Source organism: Carcharodon carcharias, chromosome 10 (assembly GCF_017639515.1).
Source record: "Carcharodon carcharias isolate sCarCar2 chromosome 10, sCarCar2.pri, whole genome shotgun sequence".
Lineage (NCBI taxonomy): Eukaryota > Metazoa > Chordata > Chondrichthyes > Lamniformes > Lamnidae > Carcharodon > Carcharodon carcharias.
In genome coordinates, this window is record NC_054476.1 from 23,913,854 (window position 1) to 23,936,881 (window position 23,028).

General features: G+C 38.9%; 1 protein-coding gene across 8 annotated transcripts in view; it reads left to right on the forward strand.

Moving 5' to 3' along the window:
- LOC121283120 (liprin-alpha-1-like) overlaps nucleotides 1-23,028 on the forward strand; it is a 172,809-nt gene that overhangs the window by 119,598 nt on the left and 30,183 nt on the right. For 4 of the 8 annotated variants that reach the window (XM_041197249.1, XM_041197254.1, XM_041197250.1 and 1 more), the window contains exons 14-22: nucleotides 2,092-2,315; nucleotides 2,684-2,921; nucleotides 8,349-8,378; nucleotides 10,057-10,202; nucleotides 11,764-11,936; nucleotides 15,783-15,873; nucleotides 16,212-16,223; nucleotides 18,697-18,778; nucleotides 19,753-19,953. In XM_041197249.1, coding sequence (XP_041053183.1) covers nucleotides 2,092-2,315; nucleotides 2,684-2,921; nucleotides 8,349-8,378; nucleotides 10,057-10,202; nucleotides 11,764-11,936; nucleotides 15,783-15,873; nucleotides 16,212-16,223; nucleotides 18,697-18,778; nucleotides 19,753-19,953 — 1,197 coding nt within the window. The remainder of the gene's footprint in view (nucleotides 1-2,091; nucleotides 2,316-2,683; nucleotides 2,922-8,348; nucleotides 8,379-10,056; nucleotides 10,203-11,763; nucleotides 11,937-15,782; nucleotides 15,874-16,211; nucleotides 16,224-18,696; nucleotides 18,779-19,752; nucleotides 19,954-23,028) is intronic. The other 4 variants (XM_041197252.1, XM_041197256.1, XM_041197251.1 and 1 more) reach the window with 3 other exon arrangements.

Here is a 23,028-nt window from a genome sequence, read left to right on the forward strand (position 1 = left end):
AAGTGTGGTATCAGGGAGTCCCAACAAAACTGCAGTCAATGGGAATCAGGAAAACTCTCCCCTGGTTGGAGTCATAACTAGTGCAAAAGATGATCATTGTGGTTGTGGGAGGTCACTCATCTCAGTGCCGGACATTGCGGCAGAAGTTCTTCAGGGTAGTGGCCAAGGCCCATCATAAAGTCAGAAGTGGGGATGTTCGTGGATGATTGCAAAATGATCATTCACGACTCACCAGATACTGAACCCATCCTTGTCCATATGTAGCAAGACCTGGACAATGTTCCCACTTGGGCTGTTAAGTGGCAAGTAACATTTGTGCCACACAATTGCCAGACCATGACCATTTCCAACAAGAGAGAATCTGGCCATCTCCAACGAAAGAGAATCTAACCATCTCCACTTCACATTCAACAGCATGGCCACTGCTGAAGTTCTCACTGTCAGCATCCTGGAGATTACCATTGACCAGAAACTGAACTGGACCAGCCATATAAATACTGTGGCTACAAGAGCAGGTCAGAGGCTAGGATTTCTGTAGAAAGTAACTCATCACCTGACGCCTCAAAGCCTCTCCACCATCTACAAGTCACAAGTGTGATGGAATCCTGTCCGCTTACCTGGATGAGTGCAACTCCTACAACACTCAAGAAATTCGACACCACGCAGGACAAAGCAGTCTGCTTGATTGACAACCCATCCACCACCATCAACGCGCAGTGGCAGCAGCGTGTACCATTTACAAGATGCATTGCAGCAACTACCGAATCTTCTAAACCCACGACCTCTGCCACTTAGAAGGACATGGGTAGCAGATGCATGGGAACACTACCACCTGCAAGTTCCCTTCCAAGTCATACACCATCCTGTCTTGGAATTATATCGCCGTTCCTTCACTGTTGCTTGGTCAAGGTCCTGGAATTCCCTTCCTAGCAGTCCTGTTTACGTTCCTACAACATGTACTGCAGCGGTTCAAGAAGACAGCACGCCACCACCTTCTTGAGGGCAATTGGGGGTGAGCAATAAATGTTGGCCTAGCCAGTGACCCCACATCCCATTAATGAATGATAGTTCCAGTGTGGCAAGAGAGAGACAAGGGAAAATAACTTAGTGTATGTGGCCTCAGAAGGAATAAGGTTTTGGGGGAAGAATGAATAAACGAAGGATGTTTCTGCTTTAAGCAAAAATTGAAATTCACCTTGAGAGGTAGAGCAAAAATACTGAGAAGAAAGCATTTTCGTAACCAATATCATAAGCAAGTTTTATAAAGTTGTAAATAGTATTGCATATTATGTCTCCCAAGGCCCAATTGTTTTCAGTCTCAATATTGTAATAACTTATGTTGATCATATCACTTAAGATTTGTTGCATTACATAGATGGGTGAGCCATTGACAGGTTTAGGTTGCACTGGGAGCCCCGAGTTCCGCACTATCTGAATATTATTGTTAGCTATTTCGGGCATTCTTTTCGAACCGTCACCTGATGAAAGATCATCGACCTGAAATGTTAACCCTGTTTCTCCATCCCCAGATGTTGCCAGACTTGCTGAGTATTGCCAAAAGCTGCATACTGCTTTCCATTTCCAAGCTTAACCTTAGTGTGTCCAGATTGGGTTCTAAAAGTAATGATTGCAATATACTTCAAATTAGAAAGCGTTTTTTAGTACCATAAAATATAAAACTTTCCGAATTGATACTTTTTGCAAGATTGGTAAATTTAATTTTAACTTCTCCAAAGATTGGTCGGTAACCCACTTGTGGTTAATTAACTATTGTGGTTCTTTATCATGCTTTTAAAGATAAGGGCCCTTTTCTCCAATTACTTGATTTGTGATTTATTTGCAACATTGGACACTAGCCCTCCCAAAAAAGCTGCTGAGGCTGAGGGCATTTGAAAATTTGAAAGTTGAGATTGGTAGATTTTTCTTAGGCATGGGTGCTAATTCTTACCAACCAAGGCAGGTGGATGGAATTATTTGAACAATGATCAAATTAAGTGATGGAACAGGCTTGAGGGACTTAATGTGTTCCTATTTCATGTTTGTATATTTCAGTATCTTTTTTCTGAGCCTATTGCATTGCACTTTGAGCAGGTCCAGACGCTGAATGAGCAAGAATGGGAGCGTGCACAGCAAGCCAGTGTCTTGGCTAATGTGGCACAAGCCTTTGAGAGCGATGCTGAAGTATCAGATGCAGAAGATGATAGGGAGACAATATTCAGCTCTGTTGATCTGCTGTCACCAAGTGGTCAGGCCGATGCCCAAACTTTGGCTATGATGCTTCAAGAACAGTTGGATGCTATCAATAATGAAATAAGGTAAATCTTTTTTTATAAATTGTTTCAGGAAAAGATGACTATAGTTAATACCTACAGCAGTAAAGATGTTTCAGAAGGAGCTTGAGATCGAAAACTGCTGCACAAACCAGGCTTGTGATGGGTTTGCAAATTGATTTGAAAATGATATGCTGATCCAATGACTAAACATTTAAGTTACCTTAGTTCATCATGCTATGATTCTAGTCTCAGTAAAGATGTTCATACTGCTTGATTTGATAAGTCCATTTGGTAGCTTGAAAATTATTTGGTAGCTGCAAATATTTCATTTAATATTTTATAAATAAGATTGATGTATTGGAGTTAGAAAATGAAAAACTGATCGAAGATCTGACCTGATTGTTTTGCAGGCTGATCCAAGAGGAAAAGGAGTCAACACAGCAGAGGGCAGAAGAAATCGAGAGCCGAGTAGGGAGTGGTAGCCTTGATGGCTTAAATCTTTGCCGATACAGAGGGGGTACGCTCCCTGCCTCATTTACTGGTTCGTCCCTTGCTGGTTCCTCTCCACCTGGTAGTGGGCATTCCACGCCAAGGCGAACCCCTCGAAATCCTGCTCATGAGATTGACAGGCTTGGCGTCATGACCTTGGTTAGTTTAAATGTTTTGTTTCGTATTGTACAGTAACAATGTCTTTATCTTTAACAAATGGTTCTTTGCAAAGCATATGGCCATATGCTAACATCGCAATTGCCCTGTGCATTTATTTTATCTACTATTGAGGAAAGCTTGTTATCAGGATTTTAATTTGCAAAGTCCTCTTCTTAAGGACTACAAGTTAAGGGAATTGTGATTTTTATTTGATGTCCTTTAAGGGCAGACTTACAGACTTCAGTTTCATGGGATAAACAAGCCGAATGTAGCCCTTCTCTAAAAATGTCATGATGGTAATTGTGATTCAGATGGAACTTGGGTGATTTTAACCCAATATTACTGCCCTGTGATTTTGAGATCATCTGAATAAAGGTTCATTTATTTTAGAATGTTGAACTAGAGCATATATGAAGTTCCATGTTTGTCGCTATGTCTTAATTGTCACTGAAAATGGTGTTAAGAACATAGAGCCAAATCTTTCCTGATGAATTAGAACTGTGGAATAGTTATAACTTCTTCGTAGTCTTCAGAAACACCTTGTGAAAAATGAATGATGGGTAACAGGGATCCATTATTCTGAGGCTCCAAAATCCCATTGGTAACCAATCTCAACTTCAGAGTTCCAATACTCTAAGAAGAAATGAAGCTGTTTGCAAACAATTAGTACGTGCCTCAAATCAAATACTGTCGATGTTGAAATCTGAAATAAAAACACAAAATGCTGGAACTATTGATCAGGTCTGACAGCATCTGTGGAGAGCGAGAAACAGAATTCATGTTTCATCAGAACTTGAAAAGTTAGAGGTTTAAAGCATGTATAGAGGCAGGGAAAAGGAAGAGGGGAGGAAAAGAATAGCAGGGAACATACATGCATATACCGTAGGAGTAGACCACCTAGCCCTTTGAGCTTGCTCCACCATTCAACGAGATCATGATTGATTTGACTGTAACCACCAGCCTACCCTAGATATCCTTTATCCCCTTATCAAGAATTGATCTCTACCTTGAAAATATTCAAAGACTTTGCTTCCACTGTCCTTTGAGGAAAGGAGTTTCAAAGACACTCAACCCCCAAGAGAGAAAATTTCTTCTCATCTGTCTTAAATGGGTGACCCCTTATTTTTAGTGAGCCCTAGTTCTAGATACTCCCACAAAAGGAAGCATCCTCTCCACATCCACTCTGTCAAGACCCCACAGGATCTTGTATGTTGTATCAACCAAGTCGCCTCTTACTCTAAACTCCAGCGGATACAACTACCCTGTCCAATCTTTCCTGAAACGTCAACCTGCCCATTCCTGGTATTAGGTTAGTAAACCTTCTCGGAACATTTTTATTTATTTTTTTTAATTCGTTCATGGGATGTGGTTGTCGCTGGCTAGGCTAGCATTCGTTGCCCATTCCTAATTGCTCTTGTTCAGAGTGCATTTAAGAATCAACCACATTGCTGTGGGTTTGAGAGTCAAATGTAGGCCAGACCAGTTAAGGATTGTAGATTTCCTTCCCTAAAGGACATTAGTGAACCAGATGGGTTTTTACATCAATTGACAATGGTTTCATGGTCATCATCAGACTTTGAATTCCAGATTTTTATTGAATTCAGATTCCACCACCTGACATGTTGGGATTTGAACCCGGGTCCCCAGAGCATTACCCTGGGTCTCTGGAATACTAATCAGTGACAATACCATAACGCCATCGCCTCCTCAATATTTATTCATGGGATGTGCGCCTCGCTGGCTAGGCCAACATTTATTGCCCACCCCTAATTGCCCTTGAGAAGGTAATGGTGAGCTGCTGCCTTGAACCGCTGCAGTCCATGTGGTATAGGTGCTGTTAGGGAGGGAGTTCCAGGATTTTAACCAGAGACAGTGAAGGAATGGCAATATATTTCCGAGTCAGGGTGGTGAATGGCTTTGAGGGCAACTTCCAGGTGGTGGTGTTCCCATGCATCTGTTGCCCTTATCCTTCTAGATGGTAGCGATCGTGAGTTTGGAAGGTGTTGTGTACGAAGGCTTAGTGAGTTCCTGCAGTGCATCTTGTAGATGGTGCACACTGCCACCGCATCGATGGTGGAGGGAGTGAATGTGGATGAGGTTCCAGTCAAGCGGGAGCCTTTGTCCTGGATGATGTTGAGCTTCATGAGTGTTGTTGGAGCTGCAGTCATCCAGGGAAGTGGAGAATATTCCATCATACTCCTGACTTGTGCCTTGTAGATGGTGGACAGGCTTTGGAGAATCAGGAGATGAGTTACTCGCTACTGGATTCCTAGCCTCTGACCTGCTCTTGTCGTCATAGTATTTATATGGCTAGTCAAGGTCTAATGCATTTACATCTGTGCTTAAGTAAGGAGACCGATACTGTACACGGCATTCCAGATTTAGTCTCACCAGGGTCCTGTACAACTCAAGCATAGCCTCCCTATATTTTATATTCAATTCCCTTGCAATAAGTGATAACATTCTGTTAGCTTTCCTAATTACTTGATCTATGTGCATACTAACTTTTGTGATTCATGCATTAGGAAACCCAGATCCCTCTGAATCTCAGAGCTCTGCAGTCTCTCAACATTTAGATAACTTGCTTTTTTCTTCTTCTACCTGCCACCTGGACAATTTCATATTTTCCCACATTATACTCCATTTGCCAGTTTATTGCCCACTCAACCTATCTATGCCCCCTTTGTAGCCTCCTTTGGTCCTCTTCACTTCCCTACCTATATTTGTACAATCAACAAATATAGCTACCATACCTTCTGTCCCCTCATCCAAGTCATTTATAAGAATTGTAAAAGGTTGAGGCCCCAGCACTGATCCCTGTGGTACAACACTCATTACACCTTGCCAACCAGAAAAAGACCTATTTATAGCTATCCTCTGTTTCCTATATGATAACCAATCTTCTATTGATGTCAGTATGTAACCCCCAAACCATGAGCTTTTATTTTCTGCAGTGACCTTATCAGATGCCTTCTGGAAATCTAAGTACAGTACATCCTCTGGGTTCCCTTGAACAGCAGCACATATGACTCCTTCAAGAACTCCAATAAATTGGTTAAATATGGTTGCCCCTTCACAAAACTAGGTTGACTCTGCCTGATTGCCTTGAATTTTGCTGAGTGCCCTGCTATAACACCTTGAATAATAGCTTCCAACATTTTCCCTATGGCACATCTATCTAGTTTTGTTGAAATCTGTCCACTAGTTTTTGAGATATGTTGTTGCTAATAGACAAACGGGGGCAAAAACTTAGAGGAAGTGATAATAAGAATATGCAGAATAAATATCAGCAGTTACCACCCAGAAATGAGCAAAAAAAGGGAACAGAGGTTATGATCTGAAATTGTTGAACTCTATATTGAGTCCAGAAGGCGGGAAAGTGCCTAATCAAAAGATGAAGTGCTGTGCCTTGAGCTTACGTTGACCTCCATTGGAACTGATGGGCAGCCAAAGTCAGAGTGGAGTACAGAATTCGGTTAATAGCGGACTGCGAACTCGGGGTCATGTGAGTGAACATAACTCTGGAGACTGGCCACCCAATCTGCACTTAGTCTCCACGCTGTAGAGGAGACCACATCCTCCCCTTTCTCAGGCTTAATTTTGTTATGTATTGCTGGTTGTAGAAGGACAAAGTGGCAAATGTGTGAGCAGTGCTCAGCTTCAAATATTGTGCAACGCTTCTGTTTTAATTATTGTCATATGACTCCAGTTAAGTCAAGTGCCTTGTTCATAACATGGCACAATATATTCTATTGTAGAGATTAATGTTGGTACTGACTGTAATAGTGTAAGGATTGTTTGCCATACCTGACAGCTTTACTGCACTACCGCTGATGCAGAATACCACATTCCCCATGAGAGGAATGTGCAGTCAGACAGTAATAATTATTTATTTGATTTGTTATGTACCCAAGATTTTATCCTTCTGCCTTTGAAACATCGACAATTGCTCCCATAGCTTTCACACTCAATTCATGTTACCATGAATGTTAGTGGATCAGAAAACGTCTCATAAAGGGCGAATTCTACAAACTCAAGTAAAATATGATTGCCAGTTAAGATGATGTGTTGAAAGTGTTCTTTGGGCCATGTGGCATATGTGATTAAACATTGCAAATGTCATCTTTTTTTCTGTGCGATCTCTAGTAGGTAGAATTAAAGTTGAGCTTTGCAGCTTTTGCTGCAAGGTTGGTTTCAGGTAGAAAGTTAGTTCGAGAACAGCTTAGATAGTGTTTTTGTGACTATATGGTGTGCTTGGTTTCAGATGAGTCTGGCTGACTTTCAGAACTATGGTTAAATGATTTGATTAATGCATTATTGCAATGTGTTTAAATGCAGCTTTCCCTTTCATTGTTTGGTGGCGTAATGTATTATTTTCCTCGTCACCGTTCTCTTGTTTTTGTGTTTTAGTCTGTCCGTCAATCCTTCCTTTTTTCCATGGCAATTTTAGTCACTTGCAGCATTCTTTCCTAATCCAATGCTCTGTTTCTCATTAAACATTTTTTACACACCACATTATCCTGATAGCTGTTTCATCGCTTAGCAGAGAAGCAGGATTCTTTGAGCTTATTAAGTTTGCGCATTTTTTCAATGCAGAACTTTACATCATATATAGTTATACTTTGCATTGATATGGCCCACAAACATATTATATATTTTGACATGCTTTAATGTCCAGCTAGTTATTTGCAAAATGCACGTAAAATATGTAAAATACACAAATGGAATCTGAAAAGTGCACAGTTACCATATTAGATTATGCTAAACTGTCAACAAAATGTAATAAATGTTCATCAAGCAAGATAAATAATTCAGTGGCTCACTCGAGAAAGACAAGACCTGACAGTGTGCTTGTCATTGCAATTTTATTGACAGTAGAGTAAAACTGGTTGACTACTTGAACTGCTTGATACATCGGCAAAGCCAAGTAATGTACATAATGTATCAATACAAAATATAAATACACAATTAAGTCATCTTGGGGAAAGCAGTCCAAAATATTTTTACGTTGACATGTCGGTATGACAAAACTGTACAAAGCCAGTTACTTGGTGCCTGTCATACTCTGTAGGTTTCAATGTTGATAACTGAATCAGGACAGAATGGTAAACATTAGCTGCTTTGCAGCATGAAAAGCAACCTAATCCAGATACAGTAGATAGCTAACTGTAGCTGCTCATAGTTTTCGTAGTGAATGAGTTTAATGCTTTTTTTTAAAAGACTACATCTGCAATCATCAAAAACACCTAGTTGCAACAAATGAAAACATTTTGAAATGAATAAAATTCATACTGTGTTCAAGAAAAATCTCCCACTTTTCCCTGTTACTCTTGTTTGTGTGATTTCTGATGCAGCTACATCTTGTATAATCTTTTAAATCGTTTTTATCCTTAATGACTCTCTCTTTTCTTTGCATGTGTCTGTCAGCCTAGTGATTTAAGGAAGCACCGTAGGAAGGTAAATGTATAAAATTGAACTTCAATTACCTGGCATCAGGTTGTTGTATGAGACATGTTATGATAATCAGCATTTCAATCAGTGCAACAGTAGCATCTCCTCCTCACTGAGTAATGTGATTTCTTCCTTTTCTTGCTGTCATATTATTTATACTGGATTTCAATATATATTCCTTTTGTTCCCCCCCTGCACCCTAGTCCAGAATATTTGTGTAATATCTCTTTAATGTACAAGTGAAGTGGTAAATATTGCACAAAATATAAAAATATCTATTATCACCATTTCTACTATTCTTTAAGATGAAGGTTGAGGCTTTGGTATAAAAAGGAAGTGAAGTGCTCTGGCATTGTCCACCCATACGAGCTCAGAATTTAGCACTGAGGTGCAGTGGTATGGAAGTGACTGTCTCATAGTGTTCTGGTGGTAGTATGAATTGACAAACATTATCAGAGATTCCCCAAGGCAAGTGTTGGCAGGTTTCTGTGTCCCTCTTCTATAGCCATCAGAATGAATAACACTAAATTGTATTAAAGGATTGCTTACAGCCTTTTCTCAACAACCCCTGTGCTTGGTTCTTATTTCCATAATGCAGTGTTCACTGAGGATTGACCTAAAGTCAGAGGCACAAATCTCCCAGCACTGTGAACCTTAAGACCATTGTTAGCCTCAGGTGTAGGATATGCCATTAAAGTATTGTCCTCATCCAGATTTTGTTATTCGAGAAAAGCTGCAGAGCACTATTAAGCCCCATAGGCAGCAACCATGGGTATTGTTTTAACCATGAGTAAAGAGTATTATGTAGGTTTACCAATGTTAATTTGATGTAAGCTTTAGATTTGCCCAGAAAATGATTTTTTTAATGTCTATCTATTTACTCGAACGTTGTGCACACAATACTCTAATACATTAGTTCATACTGTACCTAAACTGAGAACAAGGTAGGGCTAAACGTTTGAGCTCATTATCATAAAATGAGAGGTTATGGAGCTTGATTTCCCCTATTCCATTCATTTTTGATCTAAGCCACATTAGGTGGAATAATCAACTAGGACTTCCAGTCTAGCAATAGAGTTATGAATCCTTGCAGAGCTGTGAATAAGGGATAAATTGTGCAGAGAAAGCATAGCCCAATTTTTAAGCTCACATTTGCCTTCATCAAAGTCTAAACAACATCCATGGTTGATGTGTAAACATTTCAGTATATTCTACAACAGTCCCATGACGCAAAGAGAGGTCAGTGCTTGCTTTTCTTATGTTTCTTTCCTAACCTTACATATGCTTTACTTGATATCTTGAACTCTTTTGATCTTTTGTTTGTAATTTTTGCAGCTACTCATTTTGCTTAAAATCTTCCAAGGGTAATAAAGTTTATATAATGAGAGCTGTTGCAAAAACCCAGTTCTTTCCAAAAATTTAATGTTAGGACCTTGTACTTCTATTAAAATTTACTCTTCATTTGTAAAGAATTGACACAGCTTCCTATGCCATGGTAATTCTGTACCAGTGGTTGTTCTATATGTAGATGTAAGTTGTATTGTGCTTGTGAGATCCATGTGACCCTGACTTAATATTGGTTTATGTAATTGTGTCAGCTTTTTTTGCGAATCCAGATTTTTTTTAACTGTTGGTTCTTAAATTTGACATTTTTCTTGATCATTTACAACTTCTATAATCTCAGATATCAAAAGAGGACACATGGGAAGACAAAACAACAATCAAGTGTGAAACATCACCGCCTTCCACACCAAGGTCCATTCGATTGGATAGAATTAATCAAGGTGCCTGTCACATGATCAGCCAAGAGGACATTCGGGACATAAGAAGGTGAAACAATTTTCCAAATGGTTGTAATTAATGCAACTAATTTTTTTTCCAGCTACATGCTTAGTCCGTAAACTGATTTACAGAATTAGTACAATACTGTAAACAGACCTGATGGTCATATCTGGTTATTGGGTTGTTAGTAACACTTTAACAACCAAAAAAATATAGAAATTTTTTGATTAGGTGGACAGTTATAAACTGATTTCAATAGAATGTTGATGTAAATCCACTAAATGCATTTAACTTTCTCAAGGGCAATTAGGGATGGGCAATAAGTGCTGGCCTAGCTCATAATGCCCACATGAATTTATAAAAAAGGAAGTTGCATCATATAATGGATCATATTCAAACTTTGTAATATTGAGTTGGATATTTAATAATTAAGAGAATTAGTTAGAATAGCATTGGATGGGCATTCAAAGCTAATTTTAGAACTTTTGCCAAAAATGAAAGTAAAACACTGGCAATTTTTATTTGGAAGTCACATTCAGTCATCAATAATAAAAACAGAATTACCTGGAAAAATTCAGCAAGTCTGGCAGCATCGACGGAGAAGAAAAGAGTTGACGTTTCGAGTCCTCATGACCCTTCGACAGAACTTGAGTTTGAGTCCAAGAAAGAGTTGAAATATAAGCTGGTTTAAGGTGTGTGTGTGTGTGTGTGGGGGGGCGCGGGTGGCGGGGGGAAGAGAGAGAGAGAGAGAAGTGGAGGGGGTTGGTGTGGTTATAGGGACAAACAAGCAGTGATAGAAGCAGATCATCAAAAGATGTCACCAACAAAACAAAAGAACACAGGTGTTAAAGTTAGTGATATTATCTAAACAAATGTGCTAATTAAGAATGGATGGTAGGGCACTCAAGGTATAGCTCTAGTGGGGGTGGGGGGGCATAAAAGATTTAAAAATATTTAAAAATAATGGAAATAGGTGGGAAAAGAAAAATCTATATAATTTATTGGAAAAAAACAAAAGGAAGGGGGAAACAGAAAGGGGGTGGGGATGGAGGAGGGAGCTCAAGACCTAAAGTTGTTGAATTCAATATTGTTGACTATGGGCAGGTTCACTTTTTTTTAAATAAACTCACCAATTTGGAATAATGTCCGGTTAATATTGCATTAATTATTTGAAGTCATAGGAAGGATAATGTAGAGAATTGCCTGAAGAATTTTTGACTTCTTTCATCTAACATAAATTAGAAAAAATTCTCTTTTGGATAGAATTTCTATGTTGATAACCTCTACTGAAGGGTGAATGTGTTTGGTGCAGTGTTTATAATTGAAATGTCTTATTCCTGTTTAAATACTGTTCGGTAGATACTGGAAACTCCGGAATCTTGTGGAATACAGAATTGTCTTTCCTGATTGAAAATAATTTTTAAATTTCGATTTCTCTGATCTGGCATTTTTGGATCCAGGCTGTTTGAAATTTTCTTCCACATTTTTATATTACCGTTTAAACTCTTGGTGTTTTTGAATTTGTATTTATGAACACAATGCTGCAAAGACTAATTCTCTGTTTTTGCCTTCTAACTTAAACACTTGCTAACATATAAAATACACACAGTTCAACTGGGTCACAGGATGGCCAAGTCAGCAATCCCAGTAGCAGCAACAGCAGCCAAGATTCGCTTCACAAAGCCCCCAAAAAGAAAAGTATAAAGTCTTCTATTGGGCGCCTGTTTGGTAAGAAAGAAAAAGGTCGGCTTGGACAGCCCAGCAAAGATCCCACAGGGCAAGGTTGGTTTGGAAGTCAATAAGTAAACTTTACGATAATTATAAGATTTACCTTTTTTGTCATTAAATTTATATTTTGCTCCCTATAATTTGCTTTTAATCCCTATACACCACTATTCCTATCAGATTTTATCTGTACATTTACATAATTTACTCATGTTCTATTTTCTTATTTCGTTTTTACCAAATGACTGTCCATCGATCTTAGCCCACTTTCCTTGCTACCTTTCCAAGTTCAGGTTGCATCTCCACTCTCGTGTTCTGGATTTATGTTTTAGCTTGATCTGAGTTTTGGATTGCTTTTTTCATAGTGCATGTTAGTTGTAGACTTAGCATGAAAGGTTTAAAAGTAGCCATATATTTCCAATTTTGAGAGCTACATTTATAGCTACTGATATTCGGTGTGTGGTAGTTTGACCTTCTGGTTTTACTAATATGGGGTCTTTTTTGAAATAGGAGTAAAGTAAAAAAAAATGTGGCTTAAATTGTAAAACATTATCGCCATTTTTGGTCATTTGTGCTAAGCTAGTAGCTTGGATTAAAATAAACTGGCAAGCAATTATTTTAGAAATCATATATAGTATGGTTTTGAATCTGTATCCCCACATTAAGAACAAAAAAGCTCAAGAAATTCATTGTCCCATTCCAGATTATTGCAATTCCAGGCAACCTAAAAACTTCCCAAATATGCTAGGCAGATTTAAATAAAACATTTTTTGTGATAAATTTTTAACTAATAGCTTTTTTTGTTCATTTGTCAGTCTAAAAGTGACTTCATATCTCTAAGTTCAAAGTTATTTTTAACACACTTGTAGCCAATCTAGTCATTTTTATTTTAAAGAACTGCTTTCTAAAACAGAAATAATTCAATAACACTAGTTGTCCCTGGCAGGTTTAATCTTCAAGGTCACCCGAATACTTTGAGAGCTCAGTTATTTGTTTTAATTCAGTATATTGCCTTGACTAAACATTGTGTGAACTCATTTCTAACATAGGCCTAATAATGATGTAGGCTAATAAAAGAAAACGTATTCGTTTGTGATAACATCTATTCTGACACAACCGATGGTAAAGGCTGAGTTGTTCAACTCCCAGAGGGAAACTTGAAACAACTGTCATAACCCATTTTTGCAATTTATATGTTTCGAGATGCAGGCTTTGAATTGAGTAGTAATAAGAACATTTATTAATACAAGAAAGATTGTAAGCACATACATATGTCTCCAAAATTACTACTATAATAACTATAGATATCCCCTAATTAATCTGACACTCAGACCCCTGGTAAGGCAACAATAAAACACAAATTTTAATGGACCCCTAGCAAAGCACACCCTGGACAGTCGCATTCAAAATGAGTTTCTTTCAGCTCTGGGCCCCTGCAGACAGACTTGAGGCTTACGGGCTGGAGGCTTTACATCTTAGAATCCCTCTGCCTTTTACTAACAGCCTTCTCTTCCTTTATACATATTTCCCTCTTTGAATGCCAATTCTCATTGTCACTTGGTTTTTTAAATTTTAAATCTTCTAACAATAAAAGCCTTTCATATTACCCACTTTACTAGTATGTTTTTTAAAAAATAAAAACGTTGTTTCTGAGCTTCACCTAGTTAGCTGTAATATTTCAGCCACTCTTTTGAATGGTCCTTTTAAAAATGCAAATTGCCCCCTTTACACCACCTACTTCTCTGTTTATCTAATTATTATTTCAAATCTACTTCCATTCTATATATCAAAGCCTCTAGACCAGCTGGCTTTAATCCAAATAAGACACAGACACCACTAAACTATTTTAAAATAAATTCCAATAATATTATACCTTCTTGACAGCCTTCATTGAGAAATACCCTCTGATTTGCACTAATTAAACACAAAGTGAGCTTTCTTCCCGAGCATAAAACAACCATTATTGATTGGCCACTCACCAATGAAATGGCCCGATTTTCGTTTCCATTAAAAATGATCATCAATGCAAACTTTATGCTCATACAGCAAGTTAAAAATCTATCCCACAGACTTGTGTGGATTCAGCCTGAAATTTAGTGCTCTGTTAGAATTTCAAAATATGATTTGAGGCATTTTTTTTTTTTGTTTTATTATTAACTAGTGACCATTTCATTTGCTAATTATTTTAGTATGGGAGGGCACTCTTTAAAAACCTTTTGTTTACTCTTTCTTCATTTGCTTCCTCCCCCACTGAAAACTTGTGAATTGACACTGTTGGCTGCCATTTTAAGGGAGTGCGCTTATCAATCTAATAGACAAAGCACATCCATTATTTTATTTGGTACTGCATTATGTATCTCTGCTAAGGTCAGCAACTCTTCATATCAGGAAAGTTCAATAGTAAATGCCCACAAAGGCTGGACCGAGGGTGGATTGAAGAGAAAAGCCTTTTGTGGGCTTTTAAAAGCAAGAGGTGATGCAGATGCCATTCCAGAGGACAAGGACATGGTCAGTGGAAGAGTAGTTTAGTGTCAAGTGTGACTGTGTGTAAACAGGGACATAGCTACTCGGGTAGACTAGAGCAAGGCCTTCGAGACACTTGGAAGGGAAGGACCCTGAAATTTGTTACAGGGGTCCAATGGTGTTCAGCAAATATGGAAGACAAGGCTTTGAACTCATAAGAATTCTGGCATTCTTAGATACTTGCAACTTGTGGGAGTGGGAAGGCTGACCAGTGGAGCATTATGACAAATTGACCTTCGTAAGAAAACATGGACTAGAATCTCAGCAACAGTGCCAGAGAATTGGAAGTGGCAATGTTGCAATGATAGAAGAAAGCAGTCTTGGTGACTAACGAAACATAGGGAAGAAACCACCACCTGTATTTAAGCACAAAACTAGGATTGCCTTTTGTATATCCTTTGAAAGAAAAATTGAGTTCAAATTTTGTACTCTGACATTATCCTTATGATATCTTGTTTAATCAACGCCAAAAATAATTATTTCTTCAACTTTAAATAGTAGAAAATTAATTCAATGAAGCGGGCTTTATTTACTTCATGTGGTCTTTCCTAATAGTTTTTGAGCAATGTAATTAGCATGGCTTTCATTGGATTCCAAGCTTGTGTAACTAGTGAAAGTAATGTTGAGCGGTCTTTTGTTTCCTGATATGCTACAGCACTTGAAGACTATTTACCAGCAAAGTATAGTAATGAGTGTTTTGCATGTCAAAATTGGAATTTTCTTGTGTTCGTTAATATTAGTTTCGCATAAGTAATGGTTTTTGGGAAATAGCTTGTGTGTGAAATGAAGTAATTTATATATTTTGTATGGGACTTTCAGTGTTAACTGTTAGGACAGTATTACCTTTTGCTTCCCTGAAATAAATGGGTGTGGTTGGGTAATTGGTGGAACCAGCAGAAAATTGATCATTCTTGTTGGATCTTAATTTCTAATTGGTTTACACAAGGTCTATTTTGCATATTGTACACTCAAATTTCAGTTGGAGCCTTATTTGAGGGGTTATTTTCTTAAAAGCAAACAATTTTCCCGTTCACTGTTTAAAAATGGGATGTGTGTATACATATTAAAACAAACCATCTATCTTTTTGGATCTCCACACAGCCTTGTAAATTCCTTCAGGCTCCCAACCACTAACTGCCCACATGCATACTTATGTTGTGTTTCCTCATGCTGCCCTCTGTGAACTACTCTGACCATCTGATATCTAACCATCTTGCAGCTATCTGATGCGATCCTTTGAAACTGTTGTTAAATTTTTAGTATTTAGTATTCAGACAAAATAAAATGTCATTCAAAATCCAATTTACAATATTTGGCTGAAACTAGGTTAGATTATTTACTCCCACGAACAGTATAATGATTTAACTTTAAACTTTATAGCTGGCATACCAGATATGGAAACCTGTCCTCAGGATACCTTGGGACTCAGTAAACTTGGCCAAGCAGAAAAAGATAGAAAGTTGAAAAAGAAGTAAGTTTTTTTTCCCAAAATTTTCTCTGAAGTCATAAGAAAAGTGCATGGCTATTTTGACTCCATTACACCAATTACATTATTTTTTAAACAACTGCAGTGGTATTTTAAATGGTTCATACTGCCCAGAAGGCAATGTTTAAAATATATGCAATGTCTTTTGAACAATGTATGAACTAAGAAGGAAACCTGGCTCCTCCCAACATCCTTTCCTACCCATACTCCAAACATCCATTCCTTTCCCCTATCATTTTACTTTTCATTTAAAATTAGTGCTTTACACAATTTTTTTTCCATTTCTTTCCCTTCTTATGTTGTTATTCAATCCATGACCTTAGTAGTAAATCAGGGTAAGTTCATTTATCATTAACTTTCATGAATGCATTGGGTTTGTTCTGTAGCTCTATTTCAATGTCTGATGCTAAGGGGAATTTTGTTTTTCTCTGGAATGTGTAGAATGCGGGTATATAACTTGGAATGCGAGCATTTCCATTGAGTTCCAGTTTGTAAATAAGAGGCAATTTTTTGTTAATTGTAAATAGTTTTAAAAATGGGCAGTTTTACATCTTTGTAGCTTCACCTAATAATCTTGAGTTACAGACCTAGAATACCACCTTTTTGACCAGAGGCCCAGGGGCATCGTTTGTTGAGTTTCACCAGGCTTGGTGGGAAAAGAGTGGCTGCATCTATCCTACCACACCACAGAATTGTACCTCTACCAATCAGCTCTGAAGTGGCGCAACACCACCACCATCAGTAAGATCAATGGCGAGATCCTGGCAAATACAGACCATTTTCTGTATCTTGGGAGCCTTCTTTCGACGAAGGCTTCCAATGTAATGTGCCAGTTCAGCTTTTGGCCAACTGAGGACGAAGGTATTTGAGACCACTATCTCAAACCCAAGACCAAGGTCCTAGTTTACCAGATAGCAGTGATCCCCACGCACTTAAGATGCTTCGGAGACTTGGGACAACCTCCATCAGGTGCCTCAAAACACTGGAGAGGTACCATTAGTGATGCCATTGCAAGATCCACCAAATCCAGTGGCAAGAAAGGTGGTCCAATAGCAGCATCCTCTCCCAAGCCAACGTACCCAGCACCAAGGCACTAATCACACTAAACCAGCCCTGCGGGGCAGGATGTGTTGCCCAAGATGTAGGAAGACTTCAGTCTTTTTTGAGTACCTTGTAATGCCATTGGACTTTCAATGTTCACTTCTTGGGCTGACCCAAGTATTGAATTACATAGCTTTTACAGCACAGAGAAAGGCTATAGGCCCAACAGTCCCATGCCAGTACTTGCTCTCCTCATGAACATCCTCCCACCTTTCATCTGACCCCATCATCTCTTGTATTTATCTAGCTTCACCTTCAGTGCATCTATGCTATTTGATCAACTACACCTTGTGGGCGAAGAAGTTTCTATGGATTTATTAGTAACCATATTATATTTATAGCTCCTAATTCAGGTCTTGCCCACAAGTGAAAACAAGTGACGCATGTACTTGGTCTATTTTGATTCTCAGCTGAGCTTTCAACTCCACATCCATTCCTTCACCAAGACCACTGCCTCTACCACTGGAACATTACCTACCTCAACTTACATGGCTGAAATCCTGTTCCGCATTGTTTTCATGTGAAGATCAGTTTCTCAAATGCTGTTCTTATGGACCTCGCCATACTTTTTGCCATCCCCAAAAATATCCAGCTGGTCTACAGTTTTGCAACCTGGAATTCTCGTGTGTAATTTATCCACTCCCATCACCTCGATCTTTCTTAGCTCCTATGCTCCAAAGCGCATCAGTATTTCCTGCAAGATTCTTGTCTTCAAATCTCGGAACTCCCTTCCCAACAGTACTGTGGATATACCTACACCACATGAACTGCGGTGGTTCAAGAAGGCAGCTCATCACCACCACCTCAAGGGCTTTTAGGAATGGGCAATAAATGGTGGCCCAGCCAGCAATGCCTACACTCCATGAATGAATAAAAAGAAAATGGCTCTGTAGCTTTGTCCTTTCCAATGTATGAAATCTACAACAGTATCCAGCCCAATGTGTGTCGCTGCTCCTCTTGGTAAGAAGGGATCCCTGACCCCTCATCTCTGATATCATAGACAAATTTTCCAACCATCATATGTCTGCACCCTGGAACGTTGTCTTAAACCTTTCTACAATGGAGTCTGAGTCTCCAATTTAAAATACCCCCTAAAAATATCAATTTTTCCAGCCTACATACAATTCCACATCCAAACTTCCTCAGTTCCTGCTCACTATATCAACTCATTTCTCCCTTGACCACCTAGCCCCCCATCTCTCATAAAGAACTCTGATGTTTTTGAATGGGAAACAACGTGTAAATGTAAATTGAAGTTTCAGGGATGTACAGCTTTGCTAATACTTGATCAAAACCTGAATAACTGAAACTCTTTGGAAATGGAAATACCATTTGGTATACATTAGTGTGAATAAAATGGTGTTTTTCTGTATGGAGCTTCACTTAACCAACACCTTTCTTGCGTAAAGGAATGAGTTTCCTGTCTTCACTAACTGTCCTTTAGCTTTTTTAAAAAAAACAATTTGCTCCTGCTTTCCCATGAGCATTTCATGTTGCAAATTCTTATTGGTCTAACTGTCTTTATCTGCATGGACTAACTAAATCCTGAATTTGTACTCTAAATGCTTTAAAACTGCAAAACTTTATTTTGACTTGAGTATATAAGGCGAAAATTAATAATAGTAATTTTTTAAAAAGTTTTATTTGTGTAATTACTGAACTAATTTGAAATGAATCCAGTTTGTTCATACAAAATTTGTGCTTTAGGACAGAGTTGTTGGAAGAAGCACGAAGACAAGGTCTACCCTTTGCACTGTGGGATGGGCCCACTGTCGTCGTTTGGTTGGAGGTGAGATTACAGATTTTAAATTGAAAGGGAATTATTTTTTTTTAAAAATACAGCTCATTGTGTTACATAGTACTAGTCAATCTCCTGTAGCACAGAGTTCAACCAAGCATGATCGTCTTCATCTAATGCAGAACGAGAAGATGGATGTAATTGGGTCAGATTGTATATACATAATTCACTCCCCATTTTGAAGTTATCTACTCATGTTCTTGATTCATGTAACATGATTTTATATCACTACTTATGGTTAAATAACAAAGCCAAGGACAATTGGTGTTGGAGGAGGTGGTTTGGGTGGAGCCTAGTGGATCTGCAGTGCAGTGCAGTACAGGCTGATGCCAAATTGATGTGCTGCAGTGCCACTACTGGCAAAAGGATGTCATTACAACATTGCAAACTTTATGGAATGATACATTCCTGATCTGACTAAGCCAGTTCTTTGGAGCATCTTGCTATTCAGTTAGTTCTACTCCCCTGCCCTTTTTTCTGTTTCAAGTATGTATCAATTCCCTTTTGACAGTTACTATTGAATCTGTTTCCAGCAACCTTTCAAACAATGCATCCCAGATCATCATTTGCTGCAAAAAATATATTTCTCCAACTTAGGCAATTTCTGTTATAAATGTAGGCATAAAATTTATATGGGTGGGAGGTGGTGGGGAAGTTTACATTAAATTGTAACAACAGAAGGTAAGATTTTGTCGACCACAACTGTAGGGAGATGGTAGGGGTAATAATTAAATTGCCTATCAAGAAACTAAGGGAATCAGTGGAAATTGGGTTTTGCACTGCTCAATTTTAATCTCCATTGAAGTCAGTGGAGTAAGTAATATTGGTCAGAGAGTCAAACTGATGTTCTGAATAATCCCATGGGGTTTCCAGCTCAGTGAGTTAGGTTAAAATTGTTAAGTTGTCACTTGTAAAACATTTTGTTCTACCAGGAACATTTTACTGATTTGGTGTTTTGCTTCCAGCTTTGGGTTGGAATGCCAGCATGGTATGTCGCAGCCTGTAGAGCCAACGTAAAAAGTGGTGCTATTATGTCAGCCTTATCAGATACCGAAATACAGCGAGAGATTGGCATCAGTAATCCTCTCCATAGATTAAAATTGCGTCTGGCTATCCAGGAGATGGTATCATTAACCAGTCCTTCAGCACCTCCAACATCTCGAACGGTAGGGACAATTCTTATTTCTCTATGAGAACGCCAAAATTTTGTGTGGAAGCTTGATCTTTTCCAACAATTCGTTTCCAATTTCAGCTGTGTGCCATGTTTTGTTTTGGAAAATATTTATTTTGCTGTTCTGAGTCTGTAACTACACAGTGTGGAAGCAGTTTGTTAAACTGAGTGGCTTGCTAGGAAATTTGAGGGCAGTTACGAGTCAGCCAAATGACTGTGGGTCTGGAGTCATATATAAACTAGACTGTGTAAGGGCTGCAGATTTCCTTCCCTGTAAGACATCAGTGAGCTAGATAGTTTTATGATAATCAGGTAGTTTCGTGATCATCATTACTGAAACAAACTTTTTATTCCAGATTTATTCATTAAATTTAAAGTTTTGAAGTTGTATCTCTGTCAATTAGTCCGGCCTTTGGATTACTGCTCCAGTAACATTATCACTCTGCTACCATTCCCAGTAATTCACCATTTGATTGCCCAATGCCTATCCACTATCTACAAGGCATAAGTCATCCACTTTCCTGGATGGGTTCAGCTCCAACAACACTGAAGAAGCTAGAAGTTGTCCAGGACAAGGCAGCCCTTTGGCACTTACGCAGCACCTTAAACTTCCACTGACTTCATCACTGGTACCCAGTGGCAGCAGTGTATACCATACACAAAATGTACTGCAGCAACTTGCCAAGGTTTCTTCAAAAGCATCTTCCAAACCTGCAATCTCTACCATCTAATAGGAGAAGAGCATCAGATACATGGGAACAAACCCCCACCTGCAAGTTCCCCTTCAAGTCACATACCATCCTGACTTGGATCTGTATCGCCTTTACTAAAGTCTTGCTGGATCAAAATCCTGAAACTCCTGTACCTACACCATATGGACTGCAGTGGTTCAAGAAGATGGCTCACCACCACATGGTGGACATCTCATATTTTATTGCAAAAGTTAAACCAGGGCTATTAAAGTTGGATAATAAATGCTAGCCTTGTCAGTGACACTTGCATCCATGACTGAATAAAAAAAAGATGAGAAATTGTATGCTTGGGAATGTTTTAAATTGGGGGAAATAAAATGCCGTGCTTTATTGCGTACTGATTTTAAGTGGAGCTTTATACAGAGTTATTAAGCTGACACCCCTTCCCATACTTGAACTGATCGGGAATGTCACCCTTCAGCCACAAAGCTAGATTTTAGCAGCCTTATAATAATAGTCTTGCAACTGCTCTGCCATCCTTTTGAGGAGCTGTAGCTTGAGCTTAAACTAGCTTCCTTAAACATACCTGTTGCTTAATGATCTGCCACCTCTCCTCTTTATTACTGCTTTCCTGTCATTGGATTTTGTTGGGTCTGTATGGGTCATGTGATTAGTCCACTGGAAATGTCTGGTTAACACATGAAGAAATGGAAACTCTCGCTGCTACACCGCAAACGGTTAGTTCCACATGTTTAGTAGCTTCTGCTCGTGATCCTTTCTCCCTGTATCTTGTGTTTTCCAACCTTGTAAATGTTTTTAAGTATATTCAGTTGTAATTACTTGAGAAATGTTATCATTTCAATCAAAATTTAAGGTGGATGGATGCACACAAAAAATGTTTTTCATTACCATAGGTTTGTTAGTTTAGATTCTATCTTTGCTGTGTCCTACCTAAAAGCCTTTGCTATGTAAAGGGTACAGCTCTCAATTTTAATGGAAATGTACTTTGACACCCTTTCTATCAAACGTACAGCAGTAATTGTGGGGGAAGGTTTGATGGCCCAAGTAGCCTACTTCCATTCTGATTATATGAGCAAATAATTTGCACCTTGCGCTGTGCACAGCATTCCAAAACAATATGCTACATTCAGAGCATTCCACAATACGGTAAAGTAGCTAAACTTTATGATACCTTGATATACAGAAGTAACTTTTTAAGTATGAAACCAGCTTGGTAACAAAATACATTGCTGTGGTTAAAGAACAGATACGTGCTACGGAACACCTGACTTATAGAAACATAGAAAATAGGAGCAGAAGTAGGCCATTTGGCCCTTTGAGCCTGCTCCGCCATTTGGTATGCTCATGGCTGATCCTCTATCTCAACACCATGTTGCCGCGCTCTCCCAAACCCCTTGATGCCTGTAGAGTCCAGAATTGTATCTATTTCCTCCTTAAATATATTCAGTGACTTGGCCTCTGTTAGAGAATTCCATAGATTCACCACCCTCTGAGTGAAGAAGTTTCTCTTCTCAGTCCTAAATGGCTTATCCTAAATCCTGAGGCTGTGACCCCTTGTTCTAGACATCCCCCCCGCCCTAAACAGCCAGAGGAAACATCATCCCTTCATCCAGTCTGTCCACCCATCAGAATTTTAAACATTTCAATGAGATCGTGTCTCATTCTTCTAAACTCCAGCGAATACAGGCCTAGTACACTGAATCGCTCCTCATATGACAATCCTGCCATCCCAGGAATCATTCTGGTGAACTTTGCTGCACTCCCTCAATGGCGAGTATTTCCTTTCTTAGATAAGGAGACCAAAACTGTGCACACTACTCCAGCTTTAGTTTCACCTGTACAGTTGCAGTATGACATTCTTGTTTCTTGCTCAAGCCCTCTCACATGAAGGCCAACATACCATTTGAAACCTTAACTGCTTGCTGCACCTATCTGCTTGTTTTCAGTGATTGGTGTACAAGGACACCCAGGTCCCTTTTTACATCAACATTTCCCAAACTACCACCATTTAAATAATACCCTGCTATTCTGTTTATTTGTACTGAAGTGGATAACTTCACATTTATCCACGTTATACTGCAGCCATGTTTTTGCCCATTCACTGAACCTGTCTAAATCGTCTTGAAGCCTCTTAACACCTTCCTCACCACTCACATTCCCACCAAGTTTTGTGTTGCCAGCAAACTTGGAAATATTACAGAATCACACACAATTTTTACAGTGCAGAAGGAGACCATTCAGCTCATTGAGTCTGCACTGGCTCTCTGGAAAGGGCATTCCACCTAGCCCCACTCCCCCTGCCTTATCCCTGTAACCCTGCACATTTTTTCTTTTCAGGTAGCAATCCAATTCCCTTT